Source organism: Euleptes europaea, chromosome 14 (genome assembly GCF_029931775.1).
Source record: "Euleptes europaea isolate rEulEur1 chromosome 14, rEulEur1.hap1, whole genome shotgun sequence".
Taxonomy (NCBI): domain Eukaryota; kingdom Metazoa; phylum Chordata; class Lepidosauria; order Squamata; family Sphaerodactylidae; genus Euleptes; species Euleptes europaea.
Genome location: NC_079325.1, coordinates 565,808 through 586,971, shown reverse-complemented (window position 1 = coordinate 586,971; position 21,164 = coordinate 565,808). Strand labels below are relative to the sequence as shown.

Below are 21,164 nucleotides of genomic sequence, written 5' to 3'. Positions count from 1 at the left end.
TGTGAGGATTCCCCGCCATGCTCTTCCTCAGGGGATGCACCCCCGCTAAACACCCTTGAGCATACCCACCCTTCTCCCCGCTTCTCACCCGCACCGCCCAGGCAGCAGATGCCTGGCCTCAAAGAGGCCGCTGGTAGCACCAGATGCAGGCGAGCACCTACCTGCCTCTGGAGGCAGAGCGGGCTTCTTCTTGGGCTCAGCAGGGATGCTTTTAGGGGCTTCCTTTCTTGGTGGGACTGAGCTAGGCGGTGGAGGGGAGGGCACCAACAGAGGCAGCGGGGCCTGTTTGCTGGTTTTCCTGCCGGCAGGCGGAGGGGCCTGTTTGTTGTCTGGGGGAGCTGACGGCAGCCCCTCCTCGCTCTTCTCCTCACTGGGCTTCCGGGCAGGCTCACTGCCTTTCTTCGCCGTGTGATCCTCTCTTGCTGGGACAGGCTGCAAAGCAGCTTTCTGCCCACAGTCGGACTGGCTCTTCCCGGCATGATTCTCTTTCTTGTCACTGGACTTGGATTTCTTCTCTTTCTTTTTCACAGCTGCAAAGGAAAAGGAGCCCATCAGGTATGATGCCTAGCGGTGCTCCCCCTGCTGCGGCAAACATGCTTGGGCTGATGCCTCTGCGTGGCCCTGCTCCTGGGCACAACAAGGACCAGGCCTTCCCCACCCCTCCCCAACAGGAACCCCTACCTTTGGCTTGCTTCTGCAGAAAGGCTTTTGACGGCATCCACTGCAAGTTCTGACACTTCCTCATCCTAGGATGAAATGAAAAACCAGGGAGAGTAAACAAGGGAGACAGCAAGGCTCCCCTGCCAACACAAACCTCTGGCGTTCCAGTTCCAGCACTGCAGGCTTCTTCGGACTCCAAGCGTCTCAGAGGAGGCCTCTGTGACCAGGGTCTGCATTCAGACTCGGAAGCAGGAACACGGGAGGCTTCCAGCCTCCTTCGGGAATCCTCCCCAGACCCATCCGAGCAGGGGTGGGAGAGAAGAGGGCACCTCTGCAGTGGGAAGGGGCAGCCGTGTCTGCCTGGGACCAAAAGCCTTTTGTGGCGCTCAGATGCTGCCTTTCAACCTGAAGAGCAACCGATTGCCTCTCTCTGAGGCCTGAAACCTTGCCCTGAAGTTCAGCTGAGCTGCTGCGCAGAACAAGCACCCTGCAGTGCAGCATCACCCCCAGCTCCCCTTTTAGAAAGAGATTTCAAACCAAGGAGACGGACCTAAAGCCTGAAAAGAGGAAGGCAAACAGAGGAGGGCAAGCAGAGAGGGAGCCCCATCCCTTTCCTTCCAAATCTGCCCGGCCACCTGGAGTCTCCGCCTGCCCCTTCCAACTCCATGACCGAGGTCAGGCTCAGGACAGGGCAGAGTCACCAGGCTTAGAATCCTTCGTGCTCCTTTCACTGACAGTCCAGGCTAAAAATCAAAGCACCCCCCCCATCCCATGGGCCTGGGAGCTCGTATTCTGCCTTCCAAGCTGGGGGCCCCCACACACTTACTTGCAGCACTGTTTTTTTATGTTACGCCCCCCAAACTTTGGCTTATCCAGGCAATTGGTACAGACACCGCAGTCCTCCGGCACCTGGCAGCCGGGACACTGCCCACAGCGCCTTGAGCGCCGGCCTTTCTTGACAGGAGGCTCTGGGGGGGGCTTGTGTCTGGTCACGGGCTTGATGGGCTTGATGGGCGGTACTGGAGGCTCGGCCTCTTCCGAACCAGCGACGGAGGACTTGTCTGTCAAACGAAACGTCAGCTGTGAACTCAGCAGCCCATCAAAGAGAAGAGCTTCACATGCTGCCACCCCCTCCCATGAGTGCCTCTTGGTGCTTCCCTACCAGGGAATCCCCTGACTTCATTTCTCACCAAGACTCAAGGCAGATAGCAATGTTTTCAACAAGCAGAAAGCCCATCCAGATTGGCTAATGGCACAGCTCTGCCGTCCCCGTCTCTTCTGCCTCCCATCGCCCCACAGCAGCCAGGCATTTACCGTCATTTCCCATGGAAGACAGGATCTTCTCCCTCTCTTCCCACGGTAAGGCACTCAGAGTAGGCATGTCGTCTGGAAAGACTGCTCGCTTGCGCCCAAGCGCAACAGCCGCTCTCCTGCAAACGTGCTTGATGCGCGGCCCTCGCACTGAGGCCTCCGAGGAATCGCTCTCTTGACCCTACATTTCAAGGAGGTAAGAACACACGGATCATCCAGAGAATCTTCTCTCGGGAGTGCTCAGGGAGAATTAAGCACCCTACATGGATTTAAAGCCAGTTGCAATGCAGAAGCCACAGCTTTCTGAACCTTCTGAAAACCTCAGTTTCAAAGTAAAACCACCCTTTCGTAGACGGCACAGTGGAAACAGGCAATTTTTAAAAGCCAGTTTAATCCTGTAAAAGATTCCCCAAAATGTGCCATCCAACCGTCACTTGCAAAGGAATCTGTCTTCAGCTACTCATATAAAACATATCAAATATCTGCCTAAGCACTTGTCAGAGATCACTGCATCCCGGGGGCACTAGAAAAACTTTGGTGAGATTGAAAATATCTACTGGTAGTCTCAAGCATCAAGTCCCAAGTTTTTTGGGAATGGGAGAAGAACAACTGTAGATGACATTTTAAAACATTTTCAGCTAAAATAAGGTGGGACATGACAGGCACCACTGGGGGGAGGGGGCTGCCACATCCAGGACCCAGCTTATTGGAGGAGCCACACCCCATGCCTCCACAGCCAGCCCTCTCTCAGCTAGGCCATGTGGCCCAGCTGACCTTTGCTGTAGAGCATGCAGAGAGGGGTCCAGGGCAGCCCTCGGCCACCGGCAGGAAGATGGGTGGTCCTGCTGGCTCAGCAGCCTGGTAGCACAGGCGGCGAGGTCAAGCAGAACCTCTGGAATGCAGGGATGTCCATTCTCATGTTCAACTTTTTACTATTTGAGGGGGCTGGTCTTATACTGGTCCTGAACTAGATGGCCCAGGTTTGCCCGATCTCATCAGATCTCGGAAGCTAAGCAGGGTCGGCCCTGGTAAGTATTTGGATGGGAGACCTCCAAGGAATACCAGGGTTGCCGTGCAGAGGAAAGGCAATGGTAAAGCACCTCCGTTAGTTTCTTGTCTTGAAAACCCTACTGGGTTGCCATAAGTCAGCTGCGACTTGACAATACATACACAGTGTTATCCTGAAGGTCATCATCACCTTTTGGGCCAAACACAGTAGCTGTTCTGCACAACAGACAACTGGAGGGATGAAGCGAGAGAAATCTCCCACTTGCAATTCAAAAGGGAGGGGCCATTTCTGCCCTCCGTTTTGCCACCAGAGCCCCCCCCCTCTCTCTTGGGGCGTACCTGTCCCTTTGGCTGGTCCACCTGCTTGAGAGACTTGCTCTTCTCGATCTTGTACAGCTGGGCTTTTGCCTTCTTGAGAAGACTGGCCACCCTCTTGTCAGTCATGGGTAGTTTGTCTGCGTGCGCCAGCATGGAGCTGATGGAGGAAGCTGCAGGCAGCCTCAGGGCGTCTTCCTTTTCCACCGAAGGGGCGGGCAAGCCAATGTCCAATCCAGCCTTCTCTAACCCTCCCCGGCCTCTCTTGGCCATCTTGGTCTTGATGGCTGCCGCTGAGTCCACCAGAACCACGGCAGGCACATCAGCCACCGAGTCGGTGGCTGTTGATTTCTTCCGCCCCACAGATTTTTTGGCAGACGAGGAAATGGCGGGGTCTTCATGGACGGCCATTCTCCCTTTGGAGACACGAGCCACCGGGAACAAAGCAGAGCTGCTCTGGTTTTCAGGGGCCTTCTTCCGTTTCTCTTTCCGCAACTCCCGCTTGTTTTCTTTCTCCCGCTCTCGGTCTCTCTCTCGGCTCTTCTCCTTCTCAACACTCCGGTCACTCTCTTTGTCTTTGGACAGCTCCTCAGAGGCTCGGTCTTTGTTCTTGCCCCTCTCGGTCTGGGAACTTGGTGTGAACCATGGGAAAAGGGGAGCGGGGCTGCTGGCGGAGAAGGGCTCTGCCGCAGGGACACCCGGCAGCTTCCGTGGTCTCTGGCTTTTCTCTGCTGACTCCCCAGGCTGGGAAAGAGAATGGACAGGAAAAGTGAAACTGGCGTTTAAGGCACTGGTGGTCAAGGAGCCTACAGAAATGCTTGCAAGCGAAGAAGAGACTGACGATGGGGGCGGGAGAGCAGACAGCTCGGAGGCACTCAGCCGCCCACTTCTTGTCCTCATGGAGTGTGACGGAGACCGGGGCTCAGATCGGATGGGGCTGAACACTCTCCTCTTTCGTTTCCTCAAAGAGATGGATGTTGCAGCGGCTCCTCCAGCAGCTCGACTAACAGAGGAAGGCAAGGTTACGGACTCAAAGATGCGCGAGTGGGCCTCGCTTGGAGTGAATCGCGGAGCTCGAAGCAGAGGGCTCCTCTTGTGCAAATCAAACCTGGTCCCAGAGTGCAGAGGAGAAAACAAGCGGGCCGGAGCCGGGGCACCAGCAGCTGAGAAGCCAGAGGCAAAGCCGACATCCTCAGGGGTCAGTGGGGGAGGCCGGAAGTTATCAAATATGGGTTTGCGGATAAGCCCTTCTTTGGCATATTTCGCTGAGGAAAAGTACTGAGGTTCAGACCTAGAATGCTTTAGAGAGGTCCACCGGAATGTCGGCTCTCGAAGAATGGACTTCCGCTTCTCTTGCACGGGTGCAGCAGAGGAGGGTAAAAAGGGTGAAGCCAAAGGAATTGTGGGAGGCATAAGCCAGGGGGCGTGCTCAGAGATGCCAGCAGCTGGCTGAAGGGGAGGGGGTGGGGTAAGGAGTGGTGGGGGTGGGGAGGCAGAGGAGGACTGCTGCTGGGAGACGCTCTGAAGGCTGGGCAGCTTTTTAGCTATCTTGGGCCCAAAACTTCGCTCTGCCACGGAAAACCTTCTCCTCCTCCTCCTCTCGCCACTCCCGTTCTCAGGGGACTGAGAGCCAGGCATGGCCGAGGGAACCACCTCCGGAGCATTGCTGCATTCTTCAGACAGCCCCTGCATCTCTTCAGAGGCCTGAGAATCGGTGGACGTATCGACACTGGGACTGCTGGACCGGGAGGAATCAGAAGACACCTGTGAGGAGTGATGGGAGGCCCCGCTGGACTTCTCACTGGACCCACAGGAGGCAGCGCTGAACCGGCTGTTTGGTGCCGACTCCAAGCGGGCAATTTTGACAGGCGGGTCATAGTCCTCATCTTCGATGAAGCGCTTGGGGGTTTTGATGATCCGGGAAGAGATGGCGCTCACCACAGGCATGATAAACTGGCGGATGTTTTTGAGCTGCGTCCTCACCTTCCGGCCCTGCAGCTTGGCTGCTTCTTTCTCAATCTTCTTCTGGGCCCCCTTTTTCGCCTTCTGCAAGAGCTGCTTAGCAATGGTGGCATCGGTTCTCTTGGAGGAAGGGATAATCCTCACTGGCTTGATCCTGCGGGGGCTCTGCCGGACTGCCGGCTTTTCTTCTTTGGGGAGCAGTGAGACGCCGTCTTTCTCCTTCCTGATCCTCTGGGCTTTCTCCAGCTGAGGACTGTCTGCTGTTGCCAGAGCAGTGTTTAAACGATCAGAAGATGGTGGCCGTCCTCTCCGACGCACCAGCTGCATACCTTTTCTTCCAATCTGGAGCTTGCCAGATTTGAATTTCGACTTCAGTGGGGAGAGCTTGCCTGCTCTTAGTGTCTTGATTTTTGTTGCATGCTGAAAGGCTGTGGACGGCGCCCGCTTTACTTTCTTTAGATTCTCCTTTTCCTCCTTGCCCCTCTTCTGAGCATCTGGCATGCCCTTCATGTGGCTGACTTTGAACTTCATGCTGCCAAGGGCAGGAGGCCTCCCTCGTCGCTTTTCTCCACTTTTCAGTTCGTTCTTCTGTACTTTTTCTACTGATGTGAGTTTTGGTCTGCTCGAAGGGGAATATCTTGCGGAGGACTCGGAGAGCACGGCTGAACTTCGGTCCGAGCTGTTCCTGGGTCTCCCACGCGGTTTCCGTGCACTAGACTTGGCTGAGGTTGAAGAAGGAGGAGGAGGAAGGGAAAGTGTAGGTTAAGCATCTCTGCATCCTGCCAAAGCCCCCTGCATAAGTCACACTACAGACAGGTCTGAGACAGAACCCAATGCAAACGGATTACTCTGAAATAGGATAAGGTATACTGAGCACTGTAATCAACAGGCTCTGCCATTGGGAAAATTATTCTTTCTAGCTGATTGTAATGGACTAGTTTCCCCCAAGACCTTTAAAGTTACAATAAAATGGGAACAGTAGCTTTGGAGATAGTTTATAAATTCCTCTTATATCATTCCAGGACCATCTGAAATACGACATTTGAAAGACCAAGATTAGTTCCCAAGACGACCCAGACCAGGGGCTGAAGGAAGGGACTGTGCAGCCTCCTCTCCATCTGAAACAATTTGAGTACTCAGACAGAAACACCACCGACCCAAGCTGGGAGAATGTGTTCAGCCACTGCTTATTACCTGGAACTGAACGCGGGGAACAATCCAGGCCAGCAGAAGTGGAATAAAAACACCCCAGATCTCAGAAGCTAAGCATGGTTGGCCATGGTGAGCATTTGGATGGGAGACCACCAAGGAAGTCCAGGGTTGCTATGCAGAGGCAGGCAGTGGCAAAAACCATCCTCTGAATGTCTCTGGCCTTGAAAACCCTACATGGCCGCCATAAGTTGGCTGTGACTTGATGTGGAGAAGAATAAAAGAGCCAACTCCTGTGGGAAGCCCATTCTACAGCCTGAGCATACCTGTGGAAGATTTGGTGGGACTTTGTCCTTTGGCCTCGTCATCTGAGCCAAAGCCCAAGAACTGCTCATCCTGCAAGAGAGAGGGAAATGGGAGGATTGCAAAGTTAAAGTGGACAAAATATTGTCGAAGGCTTTCACAGTCAGAGTTCATTGGTTCTTGTAGGTTGTCCGGGCTGTGTAACCGTGGTCTTGGTATTTTCTTTCCTGACGTTTTGCCCGCAGCTGTGGCAGGCATCTTCAGAGGAGTAATACTGAAGGACACTGTCCACGGTTACACAGCCCGGACAACCTACAAGAACCAATTAAAGTGGACAGTTTCCACATAAATGGGGTTGAAAAGCAGTTAGTAACAAGAAATATGAATGGCGTCACACAAATGCGAAGCGTTCGCTGCTTGTTGCAGAAGAAGCACTCTTCACAAACCACAAGAGAGGTGCCAGGTCCGAATGTGGGCCACAGAACACCCACGTGGAATAAAACTGAAGCGCAAACCCAGAGGCTGCTCTACCCTGAAAGCAAAGCTCTTTCACTAACTAACACTTGCCTATCATTCACAGCAGGAGGGAAAATAAGGAAGAAACCACTTCTGTCTACAGGACCACAAAAAAGGCCTTGCTCCTCCAGCAGAAGCACCTCTGGAACATATAAATGGAAGGACTTCCCCACACTAATAATGCTATAAGGTAATTCTGCATCCCCAAGTAAGCTGTGGACCAACCCATATCATGCACTCTGGGTACTGTGCCCTGTGAAAAACATGAAGCCCAAATCAGGTAGAGTCCCCCAAAGAGCGGAGGCATATGGGTTGTTTTTTTTTACCCCAAAGCTTATTTTGGGTGCAGTGCTTTTAAAATATTGCCACTATTTGTTGTTGATCGGCAAATCAAGAACTGGGAACCAATTTCAGCCTTACTGAAAAGTAACCAAGAACCACCAGGAATTACCTCTTCCGATCCCAGACTTCAAGAAGTATTTGAAAAGGGTGGGGGGGGAACCTCCATCCTAGCTCCTTGCAAAACTTTTCCACACAACCTATTTGCCCTGGTTTCAATGCTGTCGGGAAGCAGGTTTTTTCCAGGGTCCCCCCACAGGATGGTGATGCATTTGACCCCTCAGCTTTTTTCTTATCTTTCCCAAACCTGTCCTACTGCAAAGTTTTGGGGAAGAGGACACTGTTAGTTTTAAATTTTATATTTTTGTGATATTTATTGCATTGTTACCCTGATCTTTGGAAGGGTGGTATAGAAATCTATACATAAATAAATAAATAAATTTTATTTGGGGCTAGTATGCCAGATAAAACAGGCAAAATATAGAAATCTAATGAATGAATGAATGAATGAAGGAAGGAAGTTCAGATTTTCCTGGTCCTGCCCATACAATAGCCATTTCCCCTCCCCCTATCAACTGGCATGGGGTGGGTGGGTGGGTGGTGCTTTTTTAGGCAGCAAGGGAATCTTATGCTATCATCACTATCACCATTTGTACCTCAGGCTCTCAGAATTCCCAGCTTGCGTGCTTTTCTTCTCCTCTTCTTTTTAGCCACTGGCCTCCATGCCCTTTGTCCGCAGAGAGAGGCCTTTCCCTATATTCTTGCTTTTCAAAAACGGAAAGCCGGGTATTCAGCGAATCTGATGAATATCATTATAAACTTCTGTGTAACAGCCAATTTAAAAAAAAACCCTGCAAAAGCCCTGGGGCTGGGAACCCAGGGGAGGGCCTGCCACATGAAAGTCCTGCTGCCACTGCACTGCAGCAGCAGCCACAACAGCAAAGGGGAAACCACACATGCCTGCCTCTGCGTGGAAAACAGCCACATCTCTTCGGCAGCCTTTGTAAAGAGCTTTCCTCCTCCTGCCCCGTCAGAGACAGCGGGGGATTTCCTGCAGCTTATACAGGCGCGCCCACACACAGGCAAGGACCACCCCTTCATTCGGGCAAGAGCCACAGTGCAAGGCTACAGCCAGGAAGGGGGCATACCAGAGGAGAGCCATTTGCTGGCCAGCAGTGCCCCAAAAACAGGCTCTCCGGTTCTATCGCAGGTTCACTTGTGGGCTGCCACAGAGCAGCTCAAGCAGCCTATAGGAATCCCAGGCAGAGAAGACACCGGAACCTGCTGCAGGCTCCTTTTTAACAGCTTTCATTTCATACGAGTTTTCTCGATGCTTAGATATGATACAGACATGGTAGGAAGCAAACAGCTGGCTTCTTTTCTCGCATTACGTCAAGCAGAAAGCAACCTTAACTGCTGGGGCAGGGGGGAGGGCAAGATGTGTGTAAAACTGGGCCGGACAAAACTCCTGCTTGTTCCTAGAAAGGAGATCCTGTCAAAGATAAACGCAACAGTTCGCCTTTCCGCTTGGCCACGTGGGGCTCTCTCGGCAAGATGTAAACAATGTTAGCACAGCCACGCTGGAAGAGGGCTTGGGCCCTACAAAGCTGCCGGTTAAAGTCAGATGGGTTGCTGTGAAAAGCACAAAGAACGCTTTTGTAGCTCCTCAGTTGGGAGAGAGCAGAGACAGCCAGCCAGTGACCTCTGGGCATTTGCCTTTCCTGGAAAGCCAAGCAGACAAATCCTGGGAAACATGAAACAGACAGCAGCCTCCGCTACACGCAGGCAAATTTCAGAAGGCAGCCGTGTTGGTCAGCCGTAGAACAGCCAGGCTGGAGTCCAGGGGCACCTGAGAGACCAACCCAATTTTGGGGGAAGGGGCTTTCAAGAGTCAAAGGCACCTGACGAAGGGTGCTGTGACTCTCAAAAGCTCATACGCTGAACACCGTGTTGGTCTCTCAGGTGCTCCTGGACTCCAATCTGGCCGTTCTGCTGCAGACCAACACGGCTGCCCTCTGAGAAAAAGAAAGCTAGTTTTTCAGCAGGCCTGGGAACACAACTCGGGACTCACAAGCACAATTACGCAAAGTGCTTGAACAATACCCAGCTGCCTTCCAATTTCAGCCATGCAATTCTAGTTCTCCAGCCTGCACTGATTCCGCAACACCCTCCCACCCCCACAGTTAAATCCTCACAGCCTCCTTTCTTACTAATGATCCTTCGGACCCCATCCACACAACTGACCGAGGCTGCCCAGGCGGCATATCACCCTCTTTGTCCTTTTACCCATAATACAGACTTTCCCCCTAATCTTATTAAAATATTCAACAGATACATGGCAACAGATTAACAGCAACAACCTATTGCTCTTCTCTATTTCAATTTGTTAACAAACCTGTTGTAGCACTATAGTGCGTGCACGAAGAAAAAAAGGGGGCGGTGGTGGGCCACGACAGCCGGAATGACCGGGCTCCCATTGTGGTGTCACTGCAGAGGCCGTGTGGAGGTGAAAAGCCAGAAATAACCGAGAGAGGAAAAGGGCACAGAAAACCCCCACAGGCGAATCCTTTGCCACTAGTGTGCCCGGCTCTGTATCTGCAGCAGCCTGAAAACTACCTGGAGAACATCGCTGGCTTGAAACGCTGCCCTGCCTCCCCATTCTGCCACTGAAACTAAAAAAAGCCCATTTGAATCCTCTTGAGGAGAAATGTCTTGATTAGATGATAGGCTAAGGCATATATTAAACTATTAAATAAATATCGTTAGATGGCTAAAGTATATTACAGGAAATGAAATCTATTTGAATTATGTGTGTGTGTGTGTGTTAAGTGCCGTCAAGTCGTTTCCGAATCATGGTGACTCTATGAATGAAAGTCCTCCAAAATGTCCTATCTTTGACAGCCTTGCTCAGATCTTGCAAATTGAAGGCTGTGGCTTCCTTTATTGAGTCAATCCATCTCTTGTATTTGAATTATATTACTGATTAATTTAAAACAACGTGGATACATCAACAGAGCAATGAATCAGTAATGTTTTATTGTAAAAAATTGTAGCAGCTACCCAGTGGGAGTCTGCCAAATGCCCATCACAAACAGAGTGGCTCCACAAAATTTCATGTACAGTTATTTAAAATATTGCTGCCTCTCATCCCTATAGCGCTATATCCAAGGCAGTTTACCATATGGAAAATAAAACAATACAATGAAAGCCAGTAACACAACTAATAAAAAAAAAACCCACAGTAAAACCAACAATTACAACAGCAGCAACAGAACATAGAAAAGAGGGTAAATCATATAGCTCCTAAGAGCTATGTTACAGGAGCCTCAAATTGCAAAGAGCAATGGCAGACGATTGAGAGCGCTGCCGGGGGAGGGGGGGCTAACCCTAACCCGGGAAAAGGCTTAGGAGAGCACAGTGGTGAATATGCACCCGCTTCTGTTGCATCGCTTGGTCCCTTTGCATTCCTGATGGCAAAGAAAAAAAATGATATGCCTTTGAAAGAGAAAGAGCCACCAAGTGAGCCTTCCAAAGAGGACACTCCACAGCTCTGGAGTGAAGGAAGGAAGGAAGGAAGGAAGGAAGGAAGGAAGGAAGGGTGGGGTGGAAATGGAATAGGTAGAGTGAACTGCCCATTCAGAATCCCAAAAAGAGCCCTGGCTACAGAGAAATTACCCTTTTGTAACAGATTCTGTCTGTGGTATACATGTTCTCCCCTTTCCTGCGCTTTTAAGGCATCAGGTGAGAACTACCTTATTTTCATCAGTTCTTCAAAAGACTATGTAATGCTTTGAAGCAGCCATGGCCAAGGGCAATGCTGAACTGACACCCATTCTTCGTTTTGGAGAAGGACGGGCATCCGCTGAGACCAGGTTTCTAATGAAACAGGAGGAGGAAGGATTAAAGAGGCTGTAATGATTTCATCATAAAAAGCACCCCCACAACCTGCCTCCGCTTTCTGCTTCTGGGATCAAGAGGGCACGGCAGTCCCTTGAGTGCTTGAAAAAGAGGCCACGCCCAGAAAGCCCATCCTTGGCTGGGAGCTGCAAGACAGGGTAGGGCCCCTGCAGACTGCCAGGTGCGCCTGAGGCCAGGCTGCGGCATCGTTCTGTGAAGGGGCGGCTTCCGTCCCTCCAGGCAAGGAGGCTGCAACAAAGGGGAAGGACAGCCTCCGTCAAGAGTTTGGGTGTAACCATGGATGCCTCCTTATCTATGGAGGGCCAGGTGACGCAGACTGCTAGGACAGCGTTTTACCATCTTCGCCAGATCTGGCAGCTAGCCCTGTACGTGTCTTGTGCTGACCTAGCCACAGTGATCCATGCGATGGGCACCTCTAGGTTAGACTACTGTAATTCGCGCTCCGTGGGGCTGCCCTTTAAGTTGATCTGGAAACTCCAACAAGCCCAGAATGCGGCTGCGTGAGTCCTAATAAGAACATCTTGGACTGCACATATTCAACTGGTGCTTCGCCAGGTGCGTTGGCTACAGGTTGAATTCTGGATCAAGTTCAAAGTTCTGGCCTTAACCTTCAAAGCCCTGAATGGCCTGTGACCACTGTATCTTCAGGACCGTCTCTCCCTATACAACCCATGGAGGGCCCTACAATAATAATCTACTGGAAATCCCTGGCCCTAAGAGTATCTCGCTGTCCTCGACCAGGGCCAGGACCATAGTCCTGTTCCCTTCATAAAAGTGCTATCCTGAACCATTCTGTTATACTTTGCCTTTACAAAAATTCCCTTAAGAGGAGAAAACTGAAAGGGGATATATGATAACCACCTTCAAGTACTTGAAGGGCTGTCATATAGACGAGGGTGCCGAGTTCTTTTCTGTTGCCCCAGAAGGTCGGACCAGAACCAACGGGTTGAAATTAAATTTCAAGAGTTTCCGTCTAGACACCAGGAAGAATTTTCTAACAGTTAGAGAGGTTCCTCCGTGCAACAGGCTTCCTTGGGAGGCAGCAATGCTGATTCTATGACCTTAAGCAGATGATGAGAGGGAGGGCATCTTGGCCATCCTCTGGGCATGGAGTAGTGGTCACTGGGGGTGTGTGAGGGAGGTAGTTGTGAATTTCCTGCATTGTGCAGGGGGTTGGACTAGATGACCCTGATGCTCCCTTCCAACTCTGATTCTATTTTTGTTTTACATAGGGTTGGATCCAAACTAAATTTTTCTGCAGCAGAACAGAACTTTCCTGCCTCCCTACTCCCACTGACCTCCACAAAAGGTTGCTCTTGGAGGACAGGGAACCCTGAGGAATGACTTAATGGGGGGCTGCAACGGGAAGAGGGAATCAGTAGACATTTCTGTTAGTGGGAAATTTAGTCTGCAATTAAAAAATGTAACAGGCCCAATCCTGACCAGGCCCTCAGTAATGGAAGACGCACTTTGTCGTCGCCCCCCATGCCTCTTCAAGTGCTGAACAGATGTGTGTCTGTGTGTGTGTGTGTGGGGGGGGGGTTTCAGCGCTTGAAAGGGTGTGGGGCGATTCCACCTCTCCGCAGCACTTTTAAATCACCCATGTCAGGCTATAAAATGGTGGGGGCATTCGCAGGTTGACCTGGGCATGCCGTCACATCTAGTTTGGCCCCGAAACACAGCAGAATTCAGTCACATCAGATGTCCTAATGTACATGGGAGGCCACGATTCTTCAAGACAAACCAGAAGAATAAAAAATAGCAGCAGTGTAAAATCTATTATAATCATCAGAAAACGTCCATGTAAAAACACAGTAACATGTGAAGCTGCCTTCTACTGAATCAGACCCTTGGCCCACCAAAGTCAGTAGTGTCTACGCAGACTGGCAGTGGCTTTTCCACTGCCAGATTCCTTCACTAGAGATGCTGAGGACTGTACCTGGGACCTTAGGCATGCCAAGCAGGTGCTCTAACACTGAGCCACACCCCTCCCCTAAGATCATCATCTGGTTTGTGATGCTACACAGATATCTGCTGCTAAAAAATGGTGATAAGACTAAAACTATTGAATCTGCAAGTAACTGGTTTGTACTTCATCCTGAATAGTTATGTACAATACCAAGTATTACATCCACAAACAATGATGTGATACAAATTCTTTCCTCCTTGTATTTTAACAAGGACCGGCAGTTCTCCACAGCCAACAGATCTCAACCCACAGATATTTTACTTTGGAAATGGAGCTGTGTTGGCTTTCTCTTCCAATTAGGGAATATCTGCAGTAAATGCTGTCCTGCCTTCCCATCAGCCAGAGACAATGGCCTGCATCCAAACAGCCTTCCTCACAGTGCAAAAGGGATGAAGGAGTCCACTCTGAATGTAAAATAAATCTATGCTGGCGACCACAGGAATTGCACGGATAAAAGCTATGTGTGACAGGACCTATAATAAGGGGGGAAAGTGGGTAAGATCGAACAACAAAGCTGGTTGGATCCAATCCGACAGACCACCAGATTTCAAATGAGAACCAGCATCCTTGTGGAGCCTTTAAGTGTAAGGACATGTCGCTGGAGACGAAGATCATAAAAGGTATTCCCTATTACTATGTAAGGATGAGAAACCTGGATGGCGAAAAAAGATGACATGAAGAAAACTGATCCATTTCAAATGTGGTATAGGAGGAGCCGTATACCATGGACCACCAAGAACACAAGTAAGTGAGTTCTAGGTCAAATCAAGCCTGAATTCTCCCTAGAAACTAAAATGATTAAACTAAGGCTATTGTACTTTAGTCACATTATGAGAAGACAAGAATCACTGGAAAGACAATAACCCTAGGAAAAGTTGAAGGCAGTAGGAAAAGAGGAAGACTCGGCAGTAGAGGGACTGATTTTTTAAAGGAAGCCGCAGCCTTCTGTTTGCTAGACCCGAGAAAGGTTGTTAATTCTAGGATGTCTTTGTAAGACGCAACTTGATGGCACATAACTCATGCACACAGAGCCTGGTGTCCTGCCAACTCACCATGCCAAAACGCAAAAAGTTTCAGGGGACCTGCTGAACTATTATCCCAAGGCAGTTATTAGTAACTGAAATAACAGTTCTACAGCTAAGTTTATCGTATTCCATTACTGCTTTACAACAAGCGTCTGCAGCAGTTCACAAAAGTAAACGATAAAAAACCCAATCAACAATTAATGAACATATTCTAAAACCAGCAACTGAACAGATTTCCAATTTAATTAGCCAAGCCACATTTTCAAAGAGCTATCAAAACAGGTGTGAGAACAGGAATGGTATTCACCCAAAAGGAAGATGATGCTGAATGTAAAAAGACCCCTAAAAAAAGGTTACACACACATGTGCTAATATTACCGTGCGTACTTGTAACCTGTAGACACATTTAAGACAACTCACTATTACTCTTGATGGCACTCCTGGGGCAAACCTAGCTTTCCTTTGAGGTAAACAGGTCATGTTTTTCACCTGCCTCCTAAAGGCGGCAAACACGGAAAGCAAAGAGACCTCTGGGGGAGACAGTTCCCCAAGGGACAGTTGCTGAAAAGGCCCTGCTCCGCACCCACAAAAGACGGCGCCTTAAAAGCAGGGCCTCACTCACCATCTTAACGTGCGGGAGGATTCAGAGGGGCAAAGAGGCTCCAGATCAAAGCGACTTAGTTTCCAAGGTCAAAAGCAGCGCCTTGAGCTGAGAAGCCCACCCACCGTCCCTGTTGTAACAGGTGCTTCCCGCTCCCTCCGGCTGAGCGGCAACGTTTAAAGACGGTCCGTGTTTCTGCACAGCCTTCGAGGGCAGCTCCGCAAACACGGCAACGGGTGCAGCAGCCGCCGCACCAGGGGTGTGAAGGAAGGGCCGCAGGGGCCCAGCCGCGCCGCCCCAGCGGGAGCCACGGCCGCCGCGCCCGCGACACTCGCCAAAGGCCCGCGGAACCCCTCCCGCTACCCACCAGGCCTTCCGGGGGGGGACGGGACGGGACGGACGGGGAGGGGGGGCTGCTCCTGCCCGGGCGTGCCCCCCGCTGGGCTCCGCGCCCTCCCCTCCGTGGCGCCCGCTCCGGCCTGCTCGCCGTCGCCCGCTCCGTGGGCCTCTCCCGGGCAGGGCGGGCAGCGCTCCGCCGGGGCGCGCGGGGCCGAGGAGGCGGCGGCGGCGGGTCTCGGCAGCCGGCGGCTCCTCCGCAGGCGCCGCCTCTGCCCGCGGGCGGGGCCCAGGCCGCCTCCTCCGCCCCGAGGGACCGGGACCCCTAGCGCCGCTCGCCCGCGGGGCGGCCGCACCGCTGCGGCGACCGGGGCCGGGCCAGCGGCGCGGAGGCTCCGGCTCCATCCCGCCCGCCCGCCCGCCCGGGTGGGCGTGTCCGACCGACCGACCGACCGCCGCCCCGCCCCTCCCCGTTGCCCGCGCAGGATGAGAGAGAGGGAGGGAGGGAGTCGCGCCACCGCCGCCGCCGCCCCCCCCATCTTACCTCTCCGCTGCCCGCCTCGGCGCCGCAGGCCGCCCGGAACCGGCGCAGGTTGATGCCGATGGCGGCCGAGACCTGGAGCGCCGCGTCGAAGCCCGGCGCCACCGCCGACGAGGAGCAGCAGCAGGACGAGGAGGACGAGGAGGAGGGGGGAGGCGGCGGCGGCGGCGGCGGGGGGGGCTGGAGCGGCGCGGCGGCGGCGGCGGGGGGGCCCGCCGAGCAGGAGGGGGGCCCGCCCGCCCCGCCCCCTCCGCTTCCCGCCGCCGCCGCCGCCGCCGCCGCCGCCCCCCCGTGCGCCCCCGCCCGTTCGTGCGGGCGGTGGTGGTGGTGGGCGGTGCGCAGGGCCGGCACGCGCAGCCGGCAGCAGCCCCCGAGCCCGCGGCGGCCCCAGGCGCCAGTGCCCGGCCGGGCCGGGAAGCGCCAGCGGCCGCTGTGCGCCATCTTGCCCCTCTCTGAGGCGGCGGCGGCGGCGGCGAGCCGGGGAGGGAGGGGCCGGGGCCCGCCCGGGAACCTGCCTGCCCGCCCGCCGCGGCCCGCCCCCGGCCCCGGCCCACGCAGGTTCCCGGGCCGCGACGCGCCGCGCATAGGCCGCGCCGCCCCCACGCGCGCAAGACGGAGCCGCCTATCCAGGGTCCCGGGCGGCGCCCCCCCCCGCCCCGCGCTCCACGCACTGCGCACGCGCGGCTCCCCCGGCCCCGCGCAGGCAGGCAGAGCAGGCGCGCGCGCGCAGAAGGCCCGGGCGCCGAGGGCGGGGTGTGTGTGTGTGTGTGGGGGGGGTCGGCCTGGGGCCCCCCCGGCTCTGCAGGACTGGGGCGCGGCGGGAAACCCTTCCTGGCCCGCGGAGCTGGCACGGCGGGGGGGGGGGCTCGGCTCCCGGGAAGGGGGCGGGGGCGGCTTCCAGCTGGCTGCCTTTGGGGCGGAGTGAAAAGGTGGGTCTGGAGCGCAGGTGGGGCCGCCCGGGCTCACCCTCACCACGCCGCCGCTAAAGGGGCCTCCCTGCCTAGCCTAGCCTGGCCTAGCCGGGGTGGGCTCTGTCCAGGCGGGGGGGGGGGAGGTAGCCCTCGCTTTCTGCACCTCCGGTCGGGTGGGTGGGTGTGGGTGGGTGCGAAGTGCTGTCAAAAGCCCCATCGGACTTAGGGCCCCCCCTGGTGGGCTTGTCAAGGCGAGAGACGCTGGGGGATGATTTGCCCTCGCCTGCCTCCACCTTGGAGGTCTCCCATCCAGATACTAGCCAGGGTGGGGGCTGAGGGTGTGCGACTGGCCTGGCCCAGGGTCAGCCAGCAAGCTTCCATGGCACGAGTGGGGATTCAAACCTGGGTCTCCCGAGTCCTAGTCCAACACTTTACCCACTGTACCACACTGCCTCTGTGACGTGAACGTATGGCTGGTAGGTGGCATCAGGATGCTGCTTGCATCTGGGATGGCTGGCAGCGGGTGAGGGGTTTAGTCAGCCGTGAGCAGGGAGGGGCCTTGGAGCTCCTCTGGTCCCCATTCCATCATCAGGGACTGGGGGGGTGGGGGTGGAGAGAGGACCACGAGCTTTCCACTTCACCCTTGGCGCTGTGCAATCCCAAACGGGTTAGGAGTAAGCTCTCTCTTCACTGTGTGTGTGATATTTTAGTGGAGGATCAGGGGTCTGCCTGTCTCAGGTAGCTGGGGCGGTTTCCAGTCCGGCATCAGCCTTGCCCTGGACAAGGGGGTCGTTGGGTAGCTATAACTCTTTGTGACTCTTTCCCCTGCAGATTCCCAGCACAAACTATTGCTGGTGTTCACAGAACGTTCCTTGTACTGGCCTCCAAGAACAGATTGGTTATCTTGCTGGTATAGCATCTAGCCAGCTAGAAGGCAAGGGCGCTGCGTGGGCTGGCATGGATGATCTCCAGCCTGGTGTTGGACATTCCAAGGTGAATTGTTCTGGGGGGTTTCAGCATCCACACACAGGACTTTAGGGCCACAAAAGAGCTTATGCTAGACTCAGGTACAGACTCAGGTGGCCAGTTATGGAAGGGGCTAGACATGCCCCCTGGGCCACGGGTGACATGTTGTTTTTAGTGGCTGTAGTTTATCGTTTTTGTTGAAAGCTACATTGGGTATTTTCCTGGAGGAGTGGCATAAATTTTCTAAATATTTTTTTACACATTTTATTTCTGAAGGCACACATGGGTTGGTTGGTGGCACATTCATTCTGCAAGGGTCGGAGACTGGCTGCAGTCAGCACGGACTTGTCCATGACAGGTCCTGCCAGACCAACCTCGTCTCCTTCTTTGATCGAGTGATGAGCTTACCGGACTGAGGGAATGCAGTTGATGTTGTTTACCTAGATTTCAGTAAGGCCTTTGACAGGGCTCCCCGTGATGTTCTGATGGGTAAACTAGAGAACTGTGGGCTGGACCCTAGGATAGTTATGTGGATAGGGAACTGGTTGCAGAACCGCACTCAAAAGAGTAGTTGTCAATGGCATTTCATCTGAATGGCAGGAGATGTCCAGTGGGGTGCCACAGGGTTCGGTTCTGGGCCTGGTACTGGTCAATATTTTTCTAAGTGATCTGGATGAGGGTGTGGAGGGACTGTTCATTAAATTTGCAGATGACACCAAATTGGAAGGAGCAGCAAACACCCCAGAAGAGAAGAGATAGAATTCAACGAGATCTGAACACACTGGAAAAGTGGGCAGATGTGAACAGGATGCAATTCAACAAGGATAAGTGCCAAGCTGTACATCTGGGTAACAAAAATGAGGGACATGCATACACTGGATGGGGGATACACTTCTGGACAGCAATGTGTGTGAACAAGATCTTGGGGTACGGGTGGACCGTTAAGTTAAATATGAGCATCCAAGTGTGATGCAGCAACAGAAAAGGCTAGTGCGATCTTGGGGTGCATCAACAGAGGCATAACATCCAAATCGCAAGATGTCATAGTTCTGCTGTACACTGCATTGGCAGTAGCTGAGAACCCAGGCAGTAAGCCAAGGTTTTTTTCCCCCAGAGGGAGTTCCACGAGCCAGGTGCCACTTCTAAGGCCATGTGCCATGTAATCTGTGCAAGAAATGAGGACTAGAACACTTCTGGGACACAACTGCAAGCTGCCAAGAATGGGCGATTTCACAGGCCTTAGAATCACAGAGTTGAAAGGGACCACCAAGGTCATCTAGTCCCCTGCCCAATGCAGGAACAACTACCTCCCTGCCCCCCCCACCCCCCAGTGGCCCCTACTCCATGCCCAGAAGATGGCAACAAAAACCCTCCAGGATCCCTGGCCAATGTGCACGAAAATTCCCCAAACCATGACCAGCATTTCCCTGGGCAGGTAAGAAAGGGCCAAGAGCCAACCACTGACGCAACCCTTCCTGCCCTCCCTCTCGTGATCTGCCTGAGGTCGCAGAATCAGCCCTTGCTGTCAGATGGAGTTTGCTTTTTTCACCAGGCTGTCCCCTCCAGCCCCCCAAAGGTCTCCTTCCCTCTCTTATCTTGGGCAGCTCTGCTTCTCTGCCATTGAGGAATGGCCCCTTTTAATCTTCCAGAAACTTTGCAAGGCTGAATTATTCAAGAGTGTTTATGTAACAGGAGGATGTTGTTTGGGCGGCCTTTGGGCAATTGGTATTGTAGGATGGTGGCTAATTATGCTGATTAGTGCAGCTTAGAAAAGCTGTTGAAAGCTGTATGGCTCCCATGCGTAGCTATGAGCCACCTAGAGGCCACCACAGGAGAAACCAAGTTAAAAGGGCCATAAATACGGACCCACTCATTTTCCATATGAAAATGGAGAGCCCCAAAGAAGGAACTGCTGTCCCGCAACTCAGCTCCTCTTGTTCCCAGGGTTTTAGGACAGCCGGCCATTTTTCCACATTGCAAAAAAAACGCACAGACCAATCGACCGTTTCATAAGAACATAAGAAAGGCCCTGCTGGATCAGACCAAGGCCCATCAAGTCCAGCAGTCTGTTCACACAGTGGCCAACCAGGTGCCTCTAGGAAGCCCACAAACAAGACGACTGCAGCAGCACCATCCTGCCTGTGTTCCACAGCACCCAATATAATAAGCATGCTCCTCTGATACTAGAGCTAATAGGTACGCAGCATGACTAGTATCCATTCTAACTAGTCACGAATACCGCTTAGTTCAGTTTCAGACACTGGCGTCGCTTTGCGTGGAGATGAAATCAACCATTTAATTGTGACTGCACAGAGTCAAAACCAGTCTATGGGCTGCTCAGAGACGAAGACTCAAAAATTCTAGGGAAGCAGTTCAGTTAGCATGGAGAACCAAGAGCTTCTAGTATCCCAGTCGCCCCCTCAACGCATCCAACATGACCTTCCTTCCTTAGGAGGTCCCTGACCTTTAGGGGGCAAAATACAAGACAGGGAGATGACTGCACGGGGCCTTCTCCAGGGCGGCCTTGTCAGTGAGCACCTTAAGTGCACCAAGGCCAGCTGTTAAAACTTTCCTGTTTGGACAAGGTTTTGAAGAGTACCTGAGGTCGGAGCAATCTCCAGAGGGTAGCCGTGTTGCTCTGCAGTAGGAGCAGCACCTTTTGAGAGCCAGAGCTCTCTGGACAAAGGGAGTCTGGACTCCTGAAAAAGCTCCTCTCCAGAAAACCTTATCGGTCTCATAGGTGTTACTGGACTCACATCTAGTTGAGGTTTGAGCACAGTTGTCTTCCTAGTGTGGATAAGGATTAGAAGAATGTGTGCTTTCTTTTCTTAACTGCAGTTTTATTAGCAAGCTCTATGAGAAGAAAAAAATAGGATAAACAGATTGACCAGTTTTTGTTAGGGAACCAGCCATGAAAATGTTTTTTTTGGGTGTGTGTGTGTGAAGTTTTATTCTATTTATTTTAATTTCTAATGTTTTAATTGTGCTTTAAAAGCTGTGTTGAGTCATGAAGAAGTTGAGAGAGATATAAATATGTTAATAAATCCCAGAGGAAATCATTTCCCTAAGACAGTACCCCAGAAAGACCAAGGTTCCCCTGGCTATGAGTGGATCCTGGACAGACCCAGCGCTTGCTGTGGGGGAGAACGGCTGGCTGCATTCCGCCTCCGGACTTGTTCTCCTGGCCCCGTACAAAGGTACTCCATCCACCCAACTGTAAACCCATTTATGGGAAGACAGAAGGAAAGGAGATAATGTTCTGGGGTTCTCCTTAGCCTTCCAATCAGACCTCTAATCCTGTCACGGATTTCCACAGTGCTGCCAGACCAAAACT

At 52.9% G+C, this 21,164-nt stretch overlaps 2 protein-coding genes across 2 annotated transcripts in view; both read right to left on the bottom strand.

Moving 5' to 3' along the window:
- The window catches only part of KMT2A (lysine methyltransferase 2A), a 46,185-nt gene extending 29,791 nt beyond the window's left edge, over positions 1–16,394 (bottom strand). Inside the window, exons 1-7 of the mRNA XM_056860426.1 lie at positions 15,957–16,394; positions 6,732–6,801; positions 3,319–5,978; positions 1,975–2,152; positions 1,487–1,721; positions 682–746; positions 162–530 (exon numbers count right to left, since the gene is read on the bottom strand). Coding sequence (XP_056716404.1) covers positions 162–530; positions 682–746; positions 1,487–1,721; positions 1,975–2,152; positions 3,319–5,978; positions 6,732–6,801; positions 15,957–16,394 — 4,015 coding nt within the window. The remainder of the gene's footprint in view (positions 1–161; positions 531–681; positions 747–1,486; positions 1,722–1,974; positions 2,153–3,318; positions 5,979–6,731; positions 6,802–15,956) is intronic.
- The window catches only part of ARCN1 (archain 1), a 281,523-nt gene that overhangs the window by 53,171 nt on the left and 207,188 nt on the right, over positions 1–21,164 (bottom strand). The gene's annotated exons all lie outside the window — the stretch shown is intronic.